This window comes from Pundamilia nyererei, unplaced genomic scaffold, assembly GCF_000239375.1.
Source record: "Pundamilia nyererei isolate P.nyererei 1_Seehausen unplaced genomic scaffold, PunNye1.0 scaffold00144, whole genome shotgun sequence".
In the NCBI taxonomy this organism is placed as follows: domain Eukaryota; kingdom Metazoa; phylum Chordata; class Actinopteri; order Cichliformes; family Cichlidae; genus Pundamilia; species Pundamilia nyererei.
The window spans coordinates 807606-827730 of record NW_005187545.1 but is presented as its reverse complement, the minus strand read 5'-3'; the positions used below and the strand labels follow the sequence as shown (position 1 = coordinate 827730).

The window sequence follows — 20125 nt, the reverse complement described above, 5'->3', positions numbered from 1 at the left end:
AACATGATTGACATGGCAGCACTGAATGCACATGTGCTGTATCAAGCATGCACCGGGACGAAGGAAAGACGGGTGGACTTCCTGTTCTGGATTTTCCTTCTTTATTCTTTATTTTATTTACCGTATTATTCATTTTTTTAAAAACTGCGGACCCAGTATGAAAAAGAAATTGATATTCTTAAAGTTACATTTTATTTAAGCTTGAACATTACACATGTAGCTCAGTTTAAAGTTCATTCATTACAACAAGAAATCATTATTCAGTAAAATTTTATAACGTGCGTTATACTCTAAAGTAAATACCCTAGAATAATAGACAGAAAACTCCTGTATGAGGAAGCACTTGGTGAAAGTGGAAAGGAAAAACTCCCTTTTAACAGGAAGAAACGTCTGGAAGAATGAGGCTCAGGGAGGGTGGCCAGTTGGGGATGAGGGAAGGAAGACAGGATAACAGACACACTGTGGAGGAGAGCCAAAGATTCATAATAACTAATGATTAAATGCAGAGTGGTGTATAAACACATAGTGAGTAGAAAAAGCGAGTGAAGCTTGATGAAGAATATTTCATTAGCCTCCATAAAAAGTATAATGGAGAAAGGAATATGGGAACAAAATTAAAACAATAAAAATAAAAGGCAAGTTTATTTATTTAATATATGCTGCTTTACTCAAACTGAATGTGCTTAAGACTAAACATAAAAGCATAAACGCCTGTGTAGGTTTATAATGCCTTAAGGCAGAGATTCAGGGGGAATTTTGCAGAAATAAAAGAAAGTCCCAGCAAAACTTCACGTGAGTGGTTTCTACAATGAAAACAGATACCTGTCTGATATTTAATGAAGTAGAAATGTTATGGGGGGGAAAAATCATTTTCTATCTTTTGACGGTGTTTCTATCACTTTCTTTATTTGGTGTTGTAGGGCAGATTGTAGGCAACGTGTTTGTTGGCTAGAAGGCCGTAAAAGTGCAAATGATTCAGATCATTCTTAAGGATAAATCAAATGAGAGCGTCTTTGCAGCTTTCACATTTTCCAAAGCTGTCCGGTGGACCCTTGGTGGCCAGTTCTGCCCTTTAGGCTGCGTGCTTGACACCCCTGATAAACAGCCATGTGATGCAGGATAGCAGAGAATTTTTGTGTTTTAAATTGCAGCAGTGCACTTTTCTAATTTCTCTATATAAATCCTCTTTAACGTGCACATACAATGGGTAGAGAGCTCTGGCAGGGACACAGAGGTGCACAGCTGCAGAGCCAGCAGGTGTGTTTCCCGGTGATATCATTCATTCTGCCCTACTTTTTCCTTGTATAGAAACACTTAATCACCCACTCTTTGAATTGAAATAGTATGGCAATCTCACATGGAGATATACATGAGCCTGTGTAGCAGTGCCTTCCTCACTACACTTACAATAAAACAGCACAAGAAATTAATTACATCGTTTCTTTTTATTTCTAATTAATGTAAACACAGGTTTTTATATCATACCAAGACATATTCATTCAAATACTACTCATCTTATTATTGCTGCTCTTCTGCTGTTGTGGTGCTTAGTTTTTTTGGTTTTTTTTTTTTTTTTTTACTGACGCAGTCGGTTGGATCTACCTTCCCTTTCATTGGTTGTTTATCTTTTATTTTTTTTATTTTTTTTTTTATCTTCTGCTTACTGGAAAGATATTTCAGCTAATATAAAAGTAAAGAAAGCACACTGAAAAAGCTAACATCCATTTCCAAAGTAGCCTATGTGTAAGGTCCTTATAAAAATCTAGAAGAAAAACACACACTTACTAACTTACATATACAAGAATCTAGAGTATCTACAACACAAAGGCACTTTTTTTTAGGTTTCTAGGTTATAACTCCGATATGTACAGAATGCTCGAGACAAAATTGCAAATTTCCTCCTAAAACTATTTACAGCTACACTATAATATGTCAAATCATCAGTTAGTTTATCATAAGTTTAGAGGTGGTGTCAGCTGTTTGACTTGTGTTTTTGTGGGGGCAACGGAGGTGTCACTGGGCAGCTGCTGGGGCAGAGATATTCCTAACTGCCTTTGTGCCCTTCTGCTGTCTGCAGAAATGTGCCCCAGCCGAGGGTCCGAGTCAATCTCGTACCGGTAGTAATAGCCCTCCAGGACATCCCGACAAGCGTCTCTCATTTCATTGATCCACTTCTTCATACCTTTGCGATTCAGGTAGAGCACAAAGAGAAAAACCATGCCAACAAGCCCCAGAACCAGTCCCAGGAAGACATAAGAGGTCTGCAGGGTGAGATCAGCGACCTCTGCCAGGACTGGAACAACACACCCGATATCCTGGATGCTGAGCCCTCTTAGGCGGGCGTCAGTTAATGCGCCAGGTGAGGCACATCTCACAGCATCCACATCAACCTTAGCTCTCGATTTATTCAGCCACGCGACAAACTCATTGATCTCGCAGGAGCAGGTGTAGGGGTTGTTACCGAGCAGGATTCTGATGTCCCCAAGCTTGTCCAACTCCACCAGAGCATCGGTTCCGAATGTGCTGAAGGTGTTGTGCGTCAGGTCAAGCATCTCCAGGTAATTCATGCCAGAGAAGGTCCCACTGTAGACTGCCACCAAAGAGTTGTTGGAGAGGAAAAGCTGCTGCAGATTGGGAAGGTGAGAGAACATGCCCGGGGGAAGCAGCGCAAGCTTGTTCCCCGAGAGGTCGAGGCGGAGGAGCCCCGCGAGGCCCCCCCAGCGCAGAGCTGTGGTCAGGTCTGTAAGGGCAGTAAAGTTGTAGAGTGACTGGCTCAGGTTGAGCTCCTGAAGGGGACTACCAGGTATGCTGAGAGCCTCTGGATGGATGAGTGCCAGCTGGTTTCCACTGAGGTCCAGGAAGCGCAGGTTGACCAGGGAGGAGAAGGTGTGGGACGCCATCTCTGTTAACCTGAGGAGACGACTAACACTTTAACATCAGGTTTTAGACATCTGATTATATCCTCCTGCTTGGAAACAAGAAATGCTGGGAAACCTCACTGTACTATCAAGGTTAAAAAAAGAAAAACTCACAGAAACAGATCTTTATTTATTTATTTATTGTGTAAACATAAAGAAATAAACTATTCAAATACGGCTTAATACATACATGGTTGAAACTGAAAAAGAAACAAATAAAAAACACTGACATTCTCACCTGTTATTGGTTAAAATGATGTTAGTGACGTTCTCCAGCTCCGTAAACGAACTGGGTCCAATTTGGTGTATATTATTCCCTGTGATAATGACGGTCCTGGCATATCCTGGAATATTTTCTGGTGCTGTGAGCAGATCTTTAGAAACACATTTTACCGTGCGGATCACAGCGAAACACTCACAGCCAAAAGGACACTCCAAGCAGCGGCACAGAGCGCAGAAAAGAATCCCCAAAAACACAAAAACAGCAGAAAAACACATCTCTAAATAACAGCTGAAAAAGTTTAAACTACAGACGTGTATTCATAAATCAAACTTTAGCTGTTATCCTTTGTTCTCTAAAAGTGATCGGACACTGCAGAGGTGGCAAAGACTGCTCGCTCAGTCGTCGTCTGCTGCACTGTGGGAATAAAGGTTCCCGTAAAGTGATGGTAGTTCATATCACACAGAGTCTGCTGGATGAAAACGCAGTCCCCTTAAAGGTACAGAGGACGACCCACAGCCGGTCACCTTTATCCCAGTCTGCCAGGGGAGACAACAAAAGAGCTCTGCACACAGCAAATCCAAAATGCAGGTACAAAAATGGAAATATTAAACGGTTACAGACATACAATAATAAATAATACTTATTCAAGTACCAAAAACATCCAATAAAATAACATAATGCATAAACAAGTGATCAAATATTGCTCATATAACTTGGCAGGATCAAGTGTGAGGATGCACAAAAGGAAATCATACAAATCTTACTGCAAAAAAGCCAAAACAAACAAAAAAGAAGTCACTTAACATAGAAGCGTCTTATTAAGGAGGAAAATGTATCCGAGGGAGCGCAATACCCTAATTATTAACATGCGGGTTTCCATCATTCTATCTTTGGTCTAGCTGCTCATATTTCTAAGACAAATAATTGATGAATACTTCCAGCTCGAAGATTTTGAAATCCGTTTTCTATGGATTCGTCACTGAAATATATATTAGCCCGCCTGGAAACACATTCATCACTGCCGTTCATCAAAAATACATCTCTGCAACTGAAATGCATTACTCTACTGGGGTCTAATCTGGACGTCGTCTCCTTCATGATAATATTAACAAGGGGAAATAAAGCAAAAACACAAATGCAGACACTGTAGCTTGCCTTGCTAGCATAATAACCAATGAGAAATAATCAAAATATCAATAACTGAAGGACAAATTGTTCATTTCAACTGCCCCCCCCAAAAAAAAACAAAACATTTAGCTTTGCCCTTTAATACTCTTAGAACATGCATCACAACAGATGAAGAGGCAGTCACTCAGTTTGTGCACAAACAAACGTTCCATCAGAACGCACCACTCACATCGATGACTGTGTATAAAGTATAACCAAAAAGCCTGAGGCAGCTCGTTCTACTGCTCGCCGCACTACTGTAGGTTAAACGTGAGGATGAAGGTGGCGAGGACTCCGCTGAGCATGACGAAGGGCAGCCAGGTCTTGAGGAAAGCAGCCCAGCTGGAGGATGGAAAAATACAGTAATTAGAGTACTTCTCAACACCTGGATGTGACAAGGACGTGAGGTGTGCCGGAGTGTCACATGGTGCAATCTAATATAGTGTCTACAGCCCCAGCTTGTGTCCTACTGTCCCCGTCCACCCAGCCGGTGTGCGGGGAGCCCCAGCGGAGGACTGACCTCCAGTTGTTACACAGAGGGGAAGCGCTGCCGTCTGTGATTAATTGCGCGACTCCCCTTCTGTTTAAAAGACTCCTGTGCCACAGGATCGTACGAGCAGAGGCAGCACAAGCTGTGACGCCAGCAATCTCTATGTGGGTCAGCAGAGAATAATGAGGGAGGATCTCTGAGCCATATGTCTCTTGATGCTTTCCAGCATCCAGCAGCGGAGCTATTTAACAGACTGTTCAGACTGTGGTGATGAAGATGCTTCAGGTGTGCTGCACAGTAATGTTCTCCTTCAGTTAAACTGTAATCCTAGCACAGCTACTCGTATCACCCTTTGTAGCACCTATGTCTGAAAGAGTGAAACCTGCCATGATAGAGGGTTTCGTACACTCACAGGACACTTTATTAGGCACACCTTGGTAGTATTGGGTTGAAACCCCTTTTGCCTTCAGAGCCGCCTTAATTCGTCACAGCAAAGATTCAACAAGGTGCTGGAAACATTCCTCAGATATTTTGGTCCATGTTGATGTGACTGCACAGCTGCTGCAGATCTGTAAGCTGCACACCCGTGGTGTGACACTCCAGTTCCGCCACATCCCAAAGGTGCTCTACTGGATTAAGATCTGGTGATTGTGGAGGTCTTTTGAGCACAGTGGACTCATTGTCATGCTTAAGAAACTGGTTTGACGTGATTCTAGCTTTTAGACATGGCATGTTACCCTGCTAGTAGCAGAGGGGCATACTGTGGTCCTAATAGGAGCAACAATATTCAGGTAGGCTGTGGTGTAGAAATGATGCTCAGCTGGTACTAAGAGGCAGCAGCCTGAACACTGATACCAGGCACGCTTTCATGTTGTTTACCCCAAATTCTGACCTCACTATCCAATTTCACAGTAGAAACTGAGACTCATCAGACCAGGCAACATTTTTCCAATCTTCCATTGTCCAAATTTGGTGAGCTCGTGTGAATTGGAGCATCTGTTTCCTGTTTTTAGCTGGTAGGAGTGGGACACAGTGTGATCTTCTGCTTCTTGTAGCCCATCTGCTTCATGATTTGTCGTGTTGTGCATTCAGAGATGCTCTTTTGCAGACTTTGGCTGTCATGAGTTACAACGAAGGTATGTTGCCTTTATATAAACTCAAAGCGGTCCAGCCATTGTCCTCTGACCTCTGGCTTCAAAGAACATGCCTCTTACTGGGTAGTTTCTCTTTGCTAGATTATTCTCTGTAAACGCTGTAAAGAGATGACTGTGTAGATCAGCAATTTCTGAAATACTTAGAAGCAGCCTGTCCAGCACTAAGAACTGCACCACATTCACTTAAGTCACCTGTTTTTCCTGTCCTGAAGTATTGTTTGAACTTCAGCAGCTTGTTTTGAACAGGTGTACCTACCAAAGTAGTTGGTGAATGCATTCTACACAGTCGTAACTGACTAAATAAAACTTCACAACCTAAACCAATTGGCTCAAACAAAACCAGTATGACTTGAACTTAAATTTTCCTGTTTACAATAGAGGATTTATTGCAGATAAACACCGGTGGGGCTACTACATGTCAAGTGGTAGAGTGGGTAGGCAAAGAGCTTGTGTTAAAAGGTTTAAGTGCCCTTGACTCACACATTTGAAAGCCAGAATTGCTCCTGATGTACAAAACCAGGGAGAAAAACCAAACTGAAAGATTTGCCCAGTGAATGTGAAGCATAGCTCGAGATATAAACACTAGCAAATTAATCATTAATTTTATACAACCCGTTTCCAGAAAAGATGCGACATTGTGTAAAATATAAATAAAACTTACAATATAAATAGCTCGTGCTCAATTTGATTCTAACTAGATGTTTCAAAAGAGGTGGGATAGGGTATGATTCCCTCCGTGTTGCCTCATTTCTTCTTTTAGCAACACTGTGTAAGGGTTTGGGAGCTGAGGAGATCAGCTGATAACTTTTGAAAGTTTTATAGAGGATTTCACCTGTGCAACAGTTAAGGGCCCTAAAAATACGCTAAATATTGTCTGCAGGGTGGCATGTTTGGACTGCAGGCAGACGAGTTTCGCAGCTGGGTTCTTTTACTGCGAAGTGATGCTGTTGCAGCATGTGCAGAGTGTCTTCTGTATTGCACAATGTTACTAAAAAACATAACCTGTATAAATCTTTCAGCATTAATAATAGCTTGACAAATGTGAAAGTTAACCAAGCCGAAAGATCACGCCCGTTCATTTTTGGTTTCCAGGTTTCCTTGGATGACTCTAAATGGTAGCATGTGGTATTAGTGGCGGGAGGGCGGGGCAGTGTCTAGCACTGTTGCTCCACCCACCAACAGGGGCCTTTCTTTGTAGAGTACATATGTTCTCTCTGGGTACTCAGACTCCCTCCCACAGTCCGAAGACATGCATGTTGGGTTAGGCTGTAGCAGGAATGAGAGTGTGAACAGTGATCTGTCTCTAGCCGCTCTTATCATTCATACATGTGTTTTATTCCTGCAGTGCTGGAATAAGTGGCCAAAATATTTACCTTACGTGTTTCCCGTGAGTGAGAGACAGCACACACAGGTTCACCATGTTCCAGGATGTGCTGTTGTCGTAGCGCATCAGGTTGAGGGCCATGGCAACGTGGGAATGGCAGTTATCAAAGCACAGATTGTGCTTCAACAAAAAGTAAATAAATAAGTATTTATTATTAAATCACTAATGTGCAAGGAGGGTCACTAGTGTCAAAATGAATTAATTAAATACATCATTATATAATTAATTAATGAAAACTATAATTAAATATTATTACATATTTAAAAATATATTTTAATTGTAAGTAATTAATCAAACACTTAATTCATTTTGGCACTGAAGGCCTTCCATAAACACAATCCAGAAATGTGTTAATTAATTCATAAGAGAATGCTAAATACAACAATCTTACCGGCCTGCATTTGTACTCCTCTGATGCATCGTGCACAGCTTTGTCCCATGTAGCTGCACCATTACCACACACTTTATCCACATCAAGCTTCCAATACCTGAAGTATTATTTTAAAAGAAAACAGTGAGTTACCTTTAATGCGTTATCTCTGCTCCCCCCCTACTTGTTAAAAGACAATAATATCATCAATAAACTTACTTTGTGGGTCTACCAAACCCCATGTTATCCTCCTGGAAAGAGCGGAAATCATGCATGTGAATTAGTGCTGTACGATCATGCAAATTTTGCATGATCCAATACCAAGTAAATACAGGGCCAGTATTGACAACACCAACACCGACACTGATACTTTAAACTTATAAAGGTAGAAAAAGACTAAATCTGAACACAGTTTATAACACAGTAGTACTGATCCAATACCAGTACCATATTCAAATTGCTTCCCATCGCTAATGCGAATCTATCCTTGAGACTCCTATTGAGAAGGTCTAGCACTTTAACATCAGTCTCTATTCGGTGATGTGATAAACTCGATGCAAAAGCAGTGCTCACCGAGACAAAATATGACCCTGCGAAATCTCGTATGACTCCAGCAGAAGTGCATATGCCCATGTGACCGATGAAGGGGAGCACCCACCTGCAGGACGCACGCAAATAACACACGAGGCAATTACTGTACGTCTGAATGTCCAGCAAAACAGTTAACGCAATACCATTAAAAGGAAACAGTATTAGCGGATAAGATAAACATAGCTTCGTTTCATCTGCTGCCACAGTACAGGAGCATCAATACTGCAGTAGCCTCTTACGTTAAAATGGGAATGGGTGTCCAGACAATGCAGAAAGGGTAGCGGCTGCTTTTTCTGTCGTTTTTTGGGAAATCACCGTGGTAGCTCATCATTACGTCGGTATCGTTTGCCTCCGCCATCACAGCCTGGAGTGACAGAAGGAGATGAACGGCAGTGACGCACAGCAGCGGAGGTACGCAGCCACCTCCTCCAACCGTCGGTCCGTGAACGCAGCACGGGCCATCTGTTCGTCGATTAAGGCCTTTACGGTCAGCGAGGAGGGATTTAATGTTAGCTGCAGCGCCCTAGCAGTTTACCTCTTTAACAAATCTAAAAAATTATTATTATTTTTTTGTCGTTTTCTTGTATTGCGATAGTCTCTAAATACATGCATAATGGTCTCATTTCACTGTAAAACTGACTGCTTTGTGGTTCTGCGATTAATTCACCACATCAATGAAACATCTGCAAAACACTTGCTTTTCCAGCCCAGCGTTGTTGCTACAGAGTTACCTGCAGTAACTTCTCCCACAGATGGGTCACCTCATTACTGCGCAGCATACGGGGGCATGAGATGCTCACTTAACTTGCTTGTGATGTACAGTGCTCGCATTTGTTGCCTGTCAGCAAAAAGTGCGGACACTGACGAACGGGGATCCTCCTAACCTAGATAAAACTAAATGCTACTGTACGCGTTGTGTAACCGCCAAGCTAAAAAGGGCAAACAGATGAAACAAACAATGAATCAAAAGGATACTGAGGTGGTGTTCAATAATTTTTATTCTTTGTTCTGTTTGCCACAAAGGTCTTACAGGATTCCTCAAAGAAAACAGAGCATCTCAAATTAATGAACAAATGAAAACGAATGGAAGCCTTAGTGATGCATGTAGCTGAGGACTCCATTCATGAACATTTACCCTATCTAAGGGTAAAGAAGACCCAGCGAGCACTGTGCTCTTTTATTGCCCTGCATCTATGCTCAGAGAAGCCTCATGCAAGCAGGACTGAACACCTGGCTGCAGCAGAGGACTAATGCTAGAGCCACGCAGCTAGTAGGCAGGAACCCTAACGCTGCCCCCTCCCCCCAAAAAATGACATTGACACTTCATCTCAAATGATGTGTAATCAACAGGACTAGAAGAAGAAGAAAAAAATTGTATTAGAAAGCTGCTTTCTTTGACCTGTCAATAATCTATTGTAAGAAAAACCTCTTAACTAAAAGGAGCCAAAGTTATGTTTCAATGAAACAAAGAAGTCTAACATTAATCCTTGGCTGTTTACGTGACAGATGGCAACCTTTGGCAGAAGAACCCCTTGTTTTTTTTTCTTCTTCCTCCTGACAGTTGTAAACTAAAAAAGCATATAAATACATTTCAGTAGAGCAACTCTGGCAGCGTTCACAACTTAAAGAGCGAGTTAATTCTAGCCTTCCAGTGGCCAAAACTCCAACGGAAAATTGGATTGAGGCTAACTTAAATAACTTGGGTGTGCAACCTTTCCGAGATGAGTGGGTACTGTGACGCTTTGCTCCGTCTGCCGAGCAGACAGGAGTTGTAACAAATACACCGTTTTCGGGTCAGAGATCTTATTCTGACCGCGCGGCCACACGCCGACCTGAAAATAGGTCACCAGATACGCGCCTCTCCGACATAAACCTGAGGAGCGATGCGTGCTGAACTCCTCCTTCTTTGTGAGAAAGTGGGGGAGTGAAGTTTGAAGGTGCTCTCCTCAAAGTCATCCCACTGCCACCGCAGGGTGGAGGGAGGGACGGGCTGAGGTGTTGTAGGTGCTTCGAAGGGGTGGAAGGGTGCTGTCGCAACCCTCCATGAATTCCTCTCCCCCCAAAAGTGGTCTCCACCAGTCCTCTCACAGGACAGGGGAGGGTGATGCATAGTGCAGAGATGTGACACGACATTCACTCAATGTTCTGTCAGACGGGGCTGGGGAGGAGGGCGAGGGGATTTCAGATTCAAACAGGAGCTAGTAGAGTGCTTTGCTTCCTAAAATCCATTCTGCAGAACAGATGACTATTTGCTTAGCTGGGCCTGCACTGTACTTGTCCCTCTGAGCTGTCTTCATCGTCTGAACCATCTGGACCGACACCGCGCAGGCCTGTGATGCGATAGCCCATGTTAAGCAGCATGACCTCCAGCGGATCCGCGTTCATGCGCCGCTGATTAGCCTGAGCAGCACCCTCCATGTCTTCCACCACACGCCCGTTTTCGCTGTCTGTCTGCGGTATTTAAAAAGAAAAAAAAACAAAAGAAGTGATCAAATATAATTCCAACAGCATGACACATCTTTTTAATGAATGGCATCTCCTTAACACACTCCCAAAGCATGTCAAGACCAAGTCTGCCAAGTCTGCGCATAGAGGAGTTTCCTCTGTTTACCTCTGGCCTGGGGTTCCATAACCGAACGACAGGGTCGATACCGCTAGTAGCCAGGAAGCAGTAGCTGGGGTGCGGCTGTAGGCAGTTGACTATGGACTCATCCCCCTGCAGGATCCTCACAAGATTGGTTGTTTCTTTTTCCCAGATAAAGAAAGAGCCATCGTCTGAGCCGCTTACAATATACTGGCCTTTGCTGTGGAGAAAAAGAATCCATTCAGACCTGCCTGATGAGCCATGTTCCTGGGACACAAACCTTTTACAGGGAATTTAAATATTTACTCGGAAAATTGTGCAATCGTTTTACATTGAACTTCTTTCATAGAATGTCAACTTCACTGCGCAGATGTGTACAGTACTGAGAACAGCTGAGGTGAAGGTTAAGCAACAGCAGCGTGCCATTTTCTACCGTCACTCAGCATACAGTACCTCCTTTGGCCCATGGTATCAAAAACCAGTCTCGTTAAGCTGTTGGAACTGCAATCACTAATCAAACACATCATAAAGATTTGTGTTTATTTAAAGGTAAACTAAATGAGCCACAGCGTGAGTTGGTGTTGATTAGAATATATTCTGACTGTTATAACGTCATGGGAAGCAGACGATTTAGTCACACTTTTGAACAGCAAAAACAAACAACTGCTTCATAGGCCAACATCTAAAAGTACGACCGACTCTAAAGAAACTAAACAACTTGTTTAGATTGAGGTACTGTTGATTGTGTAAAACTAATAGAACAAAATTATGTTAAAATAAAAAAGGCCAAATAGTAATCAAACAAAGAAGCTGTTAATCAGCCCCCAAAAGCTGCTCACACATGCTAAAAATATGGCTGAGATTCCACAGCTTTGTAATAAAGAACACTTTACTCCTGTGCAGCTACTTTCAAAGCTGTTTGAGCATTTTGCTGCAAAAGAGGTTTGACTAGTTACTGAGTGCAACAGTGTTAATGTGTAAAGGCTCGGCTTTATTTATAATCGCTTGAGCACAGTGTGTCATTTAGATAAAGATCACGTTACATTTCAAAGCTCACGACTGCCCCCTAGTGATGACACAGCGGCCTGGCAACGAGATTAACCCACCTTCCAAAAAAGTTGGCTTCTTTGATGTCAGTGGTGGTGTTACAGTGACCGCAGTATCTGTGTTTGTAGTCGAAGCTGCGCTCTCTCAGCTCCAGCTCATCTTCAGGAATGGACTCTTTCCGACTGAATGAGTGGAATCGGATGGAGCTGTTGGCCTTTTTGTCTTCTGCAGTTATAGAAAAAACTTTTTTTTTACTGTAATTCACACAGATTTTAAAACTAAAATATACACAAAGAAATGGCATGTACTACAAAGCAGGTTTTTTAGTGAGCATACAATCATTGTAAATAATGGCAATTATCCAATGAAGTGTGATATAAATGTTTTTTTCTAGATCTGTGTAAATTCTCTGAGAGTTACTGAAAATTAGCCAAGAGCTATTTCTTTCTTTCCCACCTGATTCTGACTTGGAGTAAAGAGCAGCCTTGATGTCTTTATCTAAGGCATCACAGGCACTGCTGTGCGCCTGCTCTGGAAACTTCGCTTTGAAATCGTCCAGACACTCCAGAGCCTCAGCCACATATTTTAGCTCAAACAGACACCGTGCCAGCCTGAAATGTGCTTTCAGATGACCGGGGTTTAGACTCAGAGCCTTCAGACAGTCCCTGAGGGCATCATAATGGTCTCCATCCCTAAGAATCACATAGAAAAACATAAAGACTCAGGGTTTCCAAAGGTTTTGGAATTAAAAAAAAGCATCATTCCTCTGCACTAAAGCAACGCCGCGTACCACTTGCGTTTCATATAGGCCGCAGCTCTGTTCCCGTACAACATGGCGTTGCTGCTCGCCTGATGAATGCCTAAACTGTACAGCTGGATGGCCTGTGTCCACTGCTGCCGTGCAAAAGCATCATTAGCTTGTTGTTTTATCTTCTCCAGGTGAGGAGGGAGGTCATTAGAACTGAAAGACAAAAGGGAAAAGCAGATATTTTGACATAAATTCAAATGTATAACCTCAGTCAATAGACGTGTAGTGGAAAGAGCCGACGTTTACCTAGACTGCATTTTGCTCCCAGTAAAGCGAATGTGGCCAGCTGGCAGGTGAATTCCATTGGAGACGCCGTTTGTCGTCTTTCCATTCTGCACATCTCCTGGAAAGCGAGAGATTCAATAATCGGCATTCTTCACGTACTTTGGAGTTAGTGTGAAACTCTGTTTATTATCTACCTGTTGACGATTGGCATTTCTTTGGAAGCAAGAATGTATATGGCCTCTGTTTGAACGTCAAGTCAAACAGATACACCTGCAAGAACCATAAAGAGATAGTAAAAGGATCCCATAAGAATGCCTATGCGATTCTCACATGGTTCCCTCTCTGTTTGGTGATGCATTACCTGTTCCCCGCCCATGTTAACAAGCAGCTCGGTGCCATCAGGACTGAAAGTAACATAGGTGGCAACCAGGACCCTCAGGCGGTTATTGTAGTCAGGGAGTTTCACCGGCAGGTGACCTGAAACATTCAGTCAGATGGTAATGGTATTAAACCACAGTCCAGAATATAAATGCAACCATTAAAAGAATTTGACTCCAGACAATTTATCTGTATACACACCTGCAACATAATACTGCCCAGCTCCATCTGGGATGGGCTTCTGCCTTTCACAGAATGTGTGCACAGCTGCCGATGTGCTTTGACTCAGAGATTTCCTGTGTGAGGAACAAAAAAAAAAGAAGTTCGGAACTTCCTTGTCAAAACTTGGAACGCACCACAGAGTAACTACAAAGCGCTTTATTTGACAGTTTGCCGAGTACTCACTACCACAGAATAGCATGAAAAAGCCAAACTCACCTGTAGTTGTGTATCATCCTGATGTCGTACAGACGTACAAAAGGCCCATTGGCTCCCACAGCCAGGTAGTTGTTGTCCCGTGGGTTAACAGCTAAACATTTGGCCTCGACGAGCTGACCACAGAACTCTGTGAGATCGATCAGCACCTCCGAGTGTTTACTGTTCTCCCTCAGGTCGTATTGTCTGCAGTGAACAAGGACAACATGCACATATTACCTTGGCAAAACCACCCACTACCAAGTCTAAGGAGCTTGGGAAGAAAAGCGTCTGGACTTCTTTAAGTTGCTTGAAGACGTTTCACCTCCCATCCGAGAAGTTTTTAAAAAGAGGTTTTTACACCATTACAAAGATTTTTTTTTCTCTTCACAGTAGGTACTTAGCTAAAAAAAAAAGAAAAGCAGAAACAAACAAGATTGATCCACACAACACACTCATTGTCCCACATATTTCTAACACTGACCCCAAGTGACCGTAAACAGCTACAACATGTAGATGTGGGTCTACAAACCTGCAGGCTACGAATGCACCAACATGCTGTGAGCTTTGATCACACTGCAGATTAAGGCTGGGCAATATGGCCAAAAATATTTATCACGATATATATTTGAAAATTTGCGATAACGATATAACTGAAGATATAATTGACGTGAGACAAAATACTTTACAACTCCACAACTTTATTAGTGGAAAAAGAACCCCCATCAATGCATTTTGACTTCAACAAGCAGCAGTTTTTATGTGCATTAAAGCTATATAAAAATTTAACTGTGTAAATGCAAATTCCTTGCTGACAGTTTGGCCCCACAATGAGCTCACCCGTAACCCTGGCTGATTGTGACCCACACCTGTTTTCACACCTTGGCTCATGTGATTAGGTAGAGGATCATCAGGGGGTCCTTTGTCCCTCTTTGGGGGGAAACTCCCACTGGGTTTAAATCTGGGACTCTCCACCTTTTAACTCTTAGAACTGAAGAAGCTTCTCGGATGAGAGGTGAAACGTCTTCAAGCAACTTAAAGAAGTCCAGATGCTTTTCTTTCCAAGCTCCTTAGACTACGATGACCTGGATGACTGAGAACCTTCACAGACACCCACTACCAATATAACATTTGACTTTAATACATTATTGATCTCTTTAGTCTAACCTGATGATGCCGTCCTCCGCAGCACTCCAGAAGGTGTTGGGCCACATGGGTGCTGTGGCTATGCGTTTAACTCTGTTTGTATGATCAGAAAACATATGGATGGTTTCCTTCACTGTCAGGTCATGCACGTGGACTTTTGTGTCGGCTGCACCCGTTACCAAAATTCTGTCCCCGGAGTGAGGCAAGAACTGCATGGACAAATAAAAATACCAAAGTGAACTGATAAGAACTGAGATGCAACACTTTATTGGCTCATATTGGCACTGTTGACATCAGGCGACCAGCTGATTAGTAAATAAGCTGACAGAGTCCAACGATCATCTATAGGGCATGTTTGGTTTAATAGTCCTCACATCTGAGACAGATATGAGGACTGTGTTTGATTCTGTACTCACTTAAAAGTACCAAATAATATACTTTATAAAATACTTTAAAATAGGAGGTAATTAATAATAATGAAGATCAATTTGTTGAAAACCTGAGCTGTAAACACTGGCACTGACCCAAAATCTTACAAACAGCGCATCCCCACTAAGTATACACACACAATGTTTGAGAAAGGCTTAGCTTTGAAATAAATGGTGATATAAATGTCAATAGTCACACACAGGACATTGTTATGACATTTACAAAGACTTCTTAAGCTGAATTCATAGTCCAATGTTTGTATCCATTTACATAGTTGTATGGCTACACAGAGAAGAGGATTATGGGAATTCAACCAACACTGAGGGTGCAGAGGCACACTTGCTGCAGTTCTCCACAAAAGTGTGCAAAATGAACAGGAAAGAGAACACCAGTGGAGTTCATCACAAGTAGGAAAAAAGGGAAATATATATATATAGGGGTGGGCAATATAAACGATATATGATATACGATAGAAATGATATAAATTTGGCCAACGTTAGAGATTTTGACTATACCACGATAGCGCATGTTGATGATGTCATCAAGCTGCGCCTGTTTTGACCGAAAGCGTCGTAGCGGCTGCAACCATTATCATCTGCAAATTATGCCGGGCGACAGTCATAGCAAAGAGATGAAGCACTTTTGAAATATGGGGAAAGCCAAAAACTGCGCTTCCTCCACTTCCGTAACATTGATTCATTAATGCTGAATTCTCTCGCAGCTGCAAATTCCTTTCTGACAGTTTAACCAAAAGGCATTTCCAGTGGAAATTGGCCAACAGATCCTGAGCATAACATGCATAATATCCACAAAACTTAAAAAGAGGTTATACACACACAATACAGTAATATTATGTTGAAGCACAGTACGTATTACTCTGCGAGGTTCCCGACTACAGTGGCCATAATGCTCCGACAATCCATAAAGCGGTGCGGCTTCACAGCTTAGCAAAGTCGTACTAAAACATTTTTGACAGATTTTTGAGCGCCGTGTACCACATAACATCGGTTCGGTAATAATAGTAATAACAGTAATAACAACGTGGTGTGTATCTGACGGACGAAAGCTAAACCAGTTCCACACCACTGAAGTTGCAGCATTTTTACAAACCAATTCTGGTTCATCTGTTTCATTCAACGATTCTTCTCATTCTCCGTCACCGCCATGCTTTTTCCACCATGTGCGTATGGAAACAAAGGCACTGCGTATGCACATTTTACCCATATTCTATCGCGATACTTCAGTTTCTTATCATTGCTTAACATTGTACCGGTATTACCGTGAACGGTATGATAAGGCCCAGCCCTACTGCACATCACAGCGAAAATTATTCTCTGCCATATTTTCGTAATTAACCTTGAGGAAGAGCAACAAGGCAGCCTCAATTGTGCAATGACTGCAGTATTAATATGTTTCTAAGCTCAGGCACCATCCAGTACACTGTAGAATGTGTTCTCCTTACCTTTACAGAGAATATGTTAGCTGCATGACCTGTGTGCATAGTTGTTAGCTTCTTGTGCCTGAATGGATCCCAGATGATGGCATGTTGATCATCCGAGCCTGAAGCCAGCAGACTGAGTACGAGGAAAAAAATAATAACAATTCAAAGAAGCCAAGCAGCATTTCTTTAAGGTATGCACCTTTTTTTTGTTGATTTATTACATTTACGTGTTATATTACAGGTATTAGAACTAACTAATAAGCAGTTGGACCTGTGTTGTTAGATTGACTTTAGAATGGATGCAATATCTTTATGTTAAACTGATCCCTCCTGGTGTGCTGAAGGTGTCAGATTACGAAAGAAGCAGACTCACACCACTGATAAACATGGCGAGTGAGACTACTTTTACTAACTAGTAGACAATGTTGGGGTTGTTACTAGGAAAAAAGTAATGTATTAAACATTACTGGTTACTTTTCTTAAAATGTATGTAGTACATAAAATTACTGAAACACACTGTCACATACTTAATTACCAGGCAACTAATATAAAACTGAGGTTACAGTTCCACACCCCAACACAAAACCCCACCCTAATGAGGACACAAATACAATCTTTCTTTTAGTTTTCACATATGAAAACAAAGTCAACAACACAAAACAAAGTTGAAAGGGTCTTCAAAGCTATCGCCACAGTGATTCTACTGCAAAAATATGTACAGGTAGAAATGGAGTCTGCAAGCCTGACTACACATCACTGCCTTTTAAAGTTCAGGCTTTGGCTGCTGGGCTGGGATCGAGTTACAATAAACTTTGACATTATTCTGGGTTTCTTGTCTAGCTTTGTGTATAATGCAGATGTTTCTGTCCTACATGCAGTTTGCATGTCATCATGGCACTCTTGTCCTTTGGTGCAATAAAAATAAAAGTAATAACCATATTTCTGCTCTTTAAAAGCATTTAAAAAAAGTTTTCTTCTTTCTAGCAGCCAGTTGCTCAGATAACTGAAGAGCCTTTGTAATTCAAGTAACAACGCACTAATTATTGTAATTAGTGCGTTACTCACTAATTACAATAATTACTGTATTGTAATTAGTGAGTAACGCATTAAATTACTAAAATAAGATATAATGTGATTATATTATTACTTTGCAACACGTTAGACCCAACACTAATAGTAAAACTGTGACATTTAAAATCCAAGCAGGAAGTGAACAGGATGCAAACCTTATCTGGACAGATACAACAGAAATTCACTGTACATACAGGGTTCACAGGGTTTGATCACTTACTCTCCACGTTCGTTCCACTCCAAACAGTTCACACAGCCTGTGTGGCCCTGTTGAAATAAATGACATTGAGGGTCAGACGAAGAGAACAAAAGAAAAAAAAAGTGTCCCAATGTGTTTACAGAGAAATATGTCATGTTATCAGTGACCTGAAGCTCAGCCTCCAGTCCAAGTCTCTTGATGAAGGGGTCAGTCACATGGTAGAACCTTTGGAAGCTTGCAGCTCTCTTGTCCTAAAGACAAAAGAGCACATCTCCATCAGACTCTCCATGAGACGGGGATGATCACACTGGCTCTGGACTGTTCTTACATACCCTGATCTGCCTGTGCAGGATATCTCTGGAGATGTTGGCAGTAGTCATGGCCTCACCGCAAAACATAAATTTGGTTTCGAGGCTGGAGGTTTCCAAGGGTCAGAGATCAGGTGTCATTTACTCTTTTTTTCCTTGTGACCAAGCTGTAAAAACGCAGAATGGATTAAGGCAGAGCAGAGACTTGTTAGAAGACAGAGACTTTACACCGGTATAGCGTCAATATCAGCTTTAAACAGAAAAAGGAAAAAGTCGACATTAAACTCAGGCATGTGATTTATTCAGAGATTTTTTGTTGCTCATCTGACATAGGCACAAAACATACCGCTAGCTGGTCTACAGATAGCATTTGCTCCCGTTACCTACAAAGCGACTTCATTAGCTAACCAGGCTAATGTTAGCAACGTAGCTCTGGGAATACAACAACTGACAGTTTTGCAAAAAACTAACAATTATTTAAAATCTAAAGCCCCATTAGCCTACGAGAATGGTTAACGATCCGTGCACAGGGCCTTTGAGAGACCTGTCGTTCATCAAGAAGCTGGCGTTAGCGTACTGGCGTTACCTTGCTAGCTAAACAAAACATCCACTTTATATAACGTTAACATTTGCAGCGCTTTGGTGATAATTTACAACTGTTAAACAAAACTCACCGTTTCCCTCGAGCTAAGGAAGCCTCTGTCAAGAAATGTCCATTTAGTAAAAGTCACAAATTGCACTCCGTGTGACTTTGTTGACAGGATACTCGCTAATACCTTCGCAGACCTGAACACAACCCTCCTCCACTGCACATAAGCACGCAACTTTGTTCCGCCAGCTGAAAATACACCAAACTCTTCCGGTCTGTTTGGACATCACAATAAAAGCATTCCAGAATAAAAGCATTTTCAAGTAACGTTTAATAAAGGAGCACTACAACAAAGAATGTAACATATATTTACCAAATGTTTAAGCAATACATAGTATTATTTTGTAATTTGATGGTAATCTTGAAGGAAGAATTTGTGAATAGTGTTGTGCGGGTGAATCATGTGTAAGTAAGGATCCTGACTTTGAAAATAGGGATGGTGTACACGAGGTAGTGAGACCTGCTATGATGCTGTGATGTGTGATTTGGAGATGGTGACACTAACATAAAGACAGAAGGTGGCGCTGGAGGTGGCAGAGTTAAGGATGTTAACGTTTTCATTGGTAGAGACCAGGACGGGCAGGATTAAAAAACACGTATATCAGTGGAACAGCTCGGGGTGGAGGCAAAGTTAGAGACGCAAGGCTCAGATGGTTAGCAGAAGAGGGATAGTGGGATAGTGAATATAAATCTGCCAGGAAGGAGAAAAATAGAAAATCCCCAGAGGAGGTTATAGATGTAGTGAAGGAGGTCACGCAGAAGGTCAGGCTAACAGAGGAGGATGCTGGGGGTAGGGTGAGATGGAGCCAGATGGTCTGCTGTGACGACCCTTAAAGGCAGCATCAAAAAAGAAGATTTTGTAAATGAATGAGTGAAAACAATAAGAGTAATTTTATGTACTTCACACAGTGAATGAGGAAGGAGAGTTTCCTTATGTAAAAAAGCAGTCAAATTAAGAGGGCGGGCAGAGTTTGTAAGTGACCAACCAGACCTATGTGTTTATGAGTGGAACAGTCTGAGTTCAATTAAAACAACCTGGGATATTTACAACCCACTGAGTGATAAAGTATCTGACTTTTTGAATTATGGTATGAATACAAACAATACAAACTCTCTCATATATATATAT

At 41.9% G+C, this 20125-nt stretch overlaps 4 protein-coding genes across 5 annotated transcripts in view; all 4 read right to left on the bottom strand.

Annotated features, from left to right (window-relative positions):
- The window catches only part of kdf1a (keratinocyte differentiation factor 1a), a 5336-nt gene extending 4053 nt beyond the window's left edge, over nucleotides 1-1283 (bottom strand). Inside the window, exon 1 of the mRNA XM_005744513.1 lies at nucleotides 1203-1283. Within this exon, the coding sequence (XP_005744570.1) occupies nucleotides 1203-1283 (81 nt within the window). The remainder of the gene's footprint in view (nucleotides 1-1202) is intronic.
- A 369-nt stretch (nucleotides 1284-1652) lies between these two features.
- Nucleotides 1653-3429, bottom strand: LOC102209104 (trophoblast glycoprotein-like). The gene is made up of 2 exons (XM_005744461.2): nucleotides 3157-3429; nucleotides 1653-2910 (listed from the first exon to the last, which is right to left on the bottom strand). The coding sequence occupies exons 1-2, from the start codon at nucleotides 3414-3416 to the stop codon at nucleotides 1953-1955; spliced, it is 1218 nt and encodes a 405-aa protein (XP_005744518.1). The 5' UTR covers nucleotides 3417-3429; the 3' UTR covers nucleotides 1653-1952.
- On the bottom strand, nucleotides 3417-8728 carry LOC102209396 (transmembrane protein 222-like). Its single transcript, XM_005744462.2, has 6 exons — nucleotides 8537-8728; nucleotides 8280-8364; nucleotides 7926-7957; nucleotides 7728-7824; nucleotides 7326-7456; nucleotides 3417-4650 (listed from the first exon to the last, which is right to left on the bottom strand). Exons 1-6 carry the CDS (start codon nucleotides 8653-8655, stop codon nucleotides 4563-4565), a joined length of 552 nt encoding a protein of 183 aa, XP_005744519.1. The 5' UTR covers nucleotides 8656-8728; the 3' UTR covers nucleotides 3417-4562.
- Nucleotides 8729-9277: 549 nt separating this feature from the next.
- wdtc1 (WD and tetratricopeptide repeats 1) lies at nucleotides 9278-19202 on the bottom strand. Of its 2 annotated transcripts, none has more exons than XM_005744458.1 (16): nucleotides 19022-19202; nucleotides 18372-18514; nucleotides 18207-18290; nucleotides 18061-18107; nucleotides 16791-16902; nucleotides 14921-15108; nucleotides 13778-13960; nucleotides 13541-13635; nucleotides 13323-13438; nucleotides 13156-13231; nucleotides 12983-13079; nucleotides 12719-12889; nucleotides 12385-12620; nucleotides 11988-12153; nucleotides 10909-11101; nucleotides 9278-10748 (listed from the first exon to the last, which is right to left on the bottom strand). In XM_005744458.1, the coding sequence occupies exons 2-16, from the start codon at nucleotides 18435-18437 to the stop codon at nucleotides 10551-10553; spliced, it is 2028 nt and encodes a 675-aa protein (XP_005744515.1). In that variant the 5' UTR covers nucleotides 18438-18514; nucleotides 19022-19202; the 3' UTR covers nucleotides 9278-10550. The 2 variants fall into 2 exon arrangements, with proteins under 2 accessions (XP_005744515.1, XP_005744516.1); XM_005744459.1 differs by lacking the exon at nucleotides 19022-19202 and adding an exon at nucleotides 18934-18952.
- Between the last annotated feature and the right edge of the window lie 923 nt (nucleotides 19203-20125).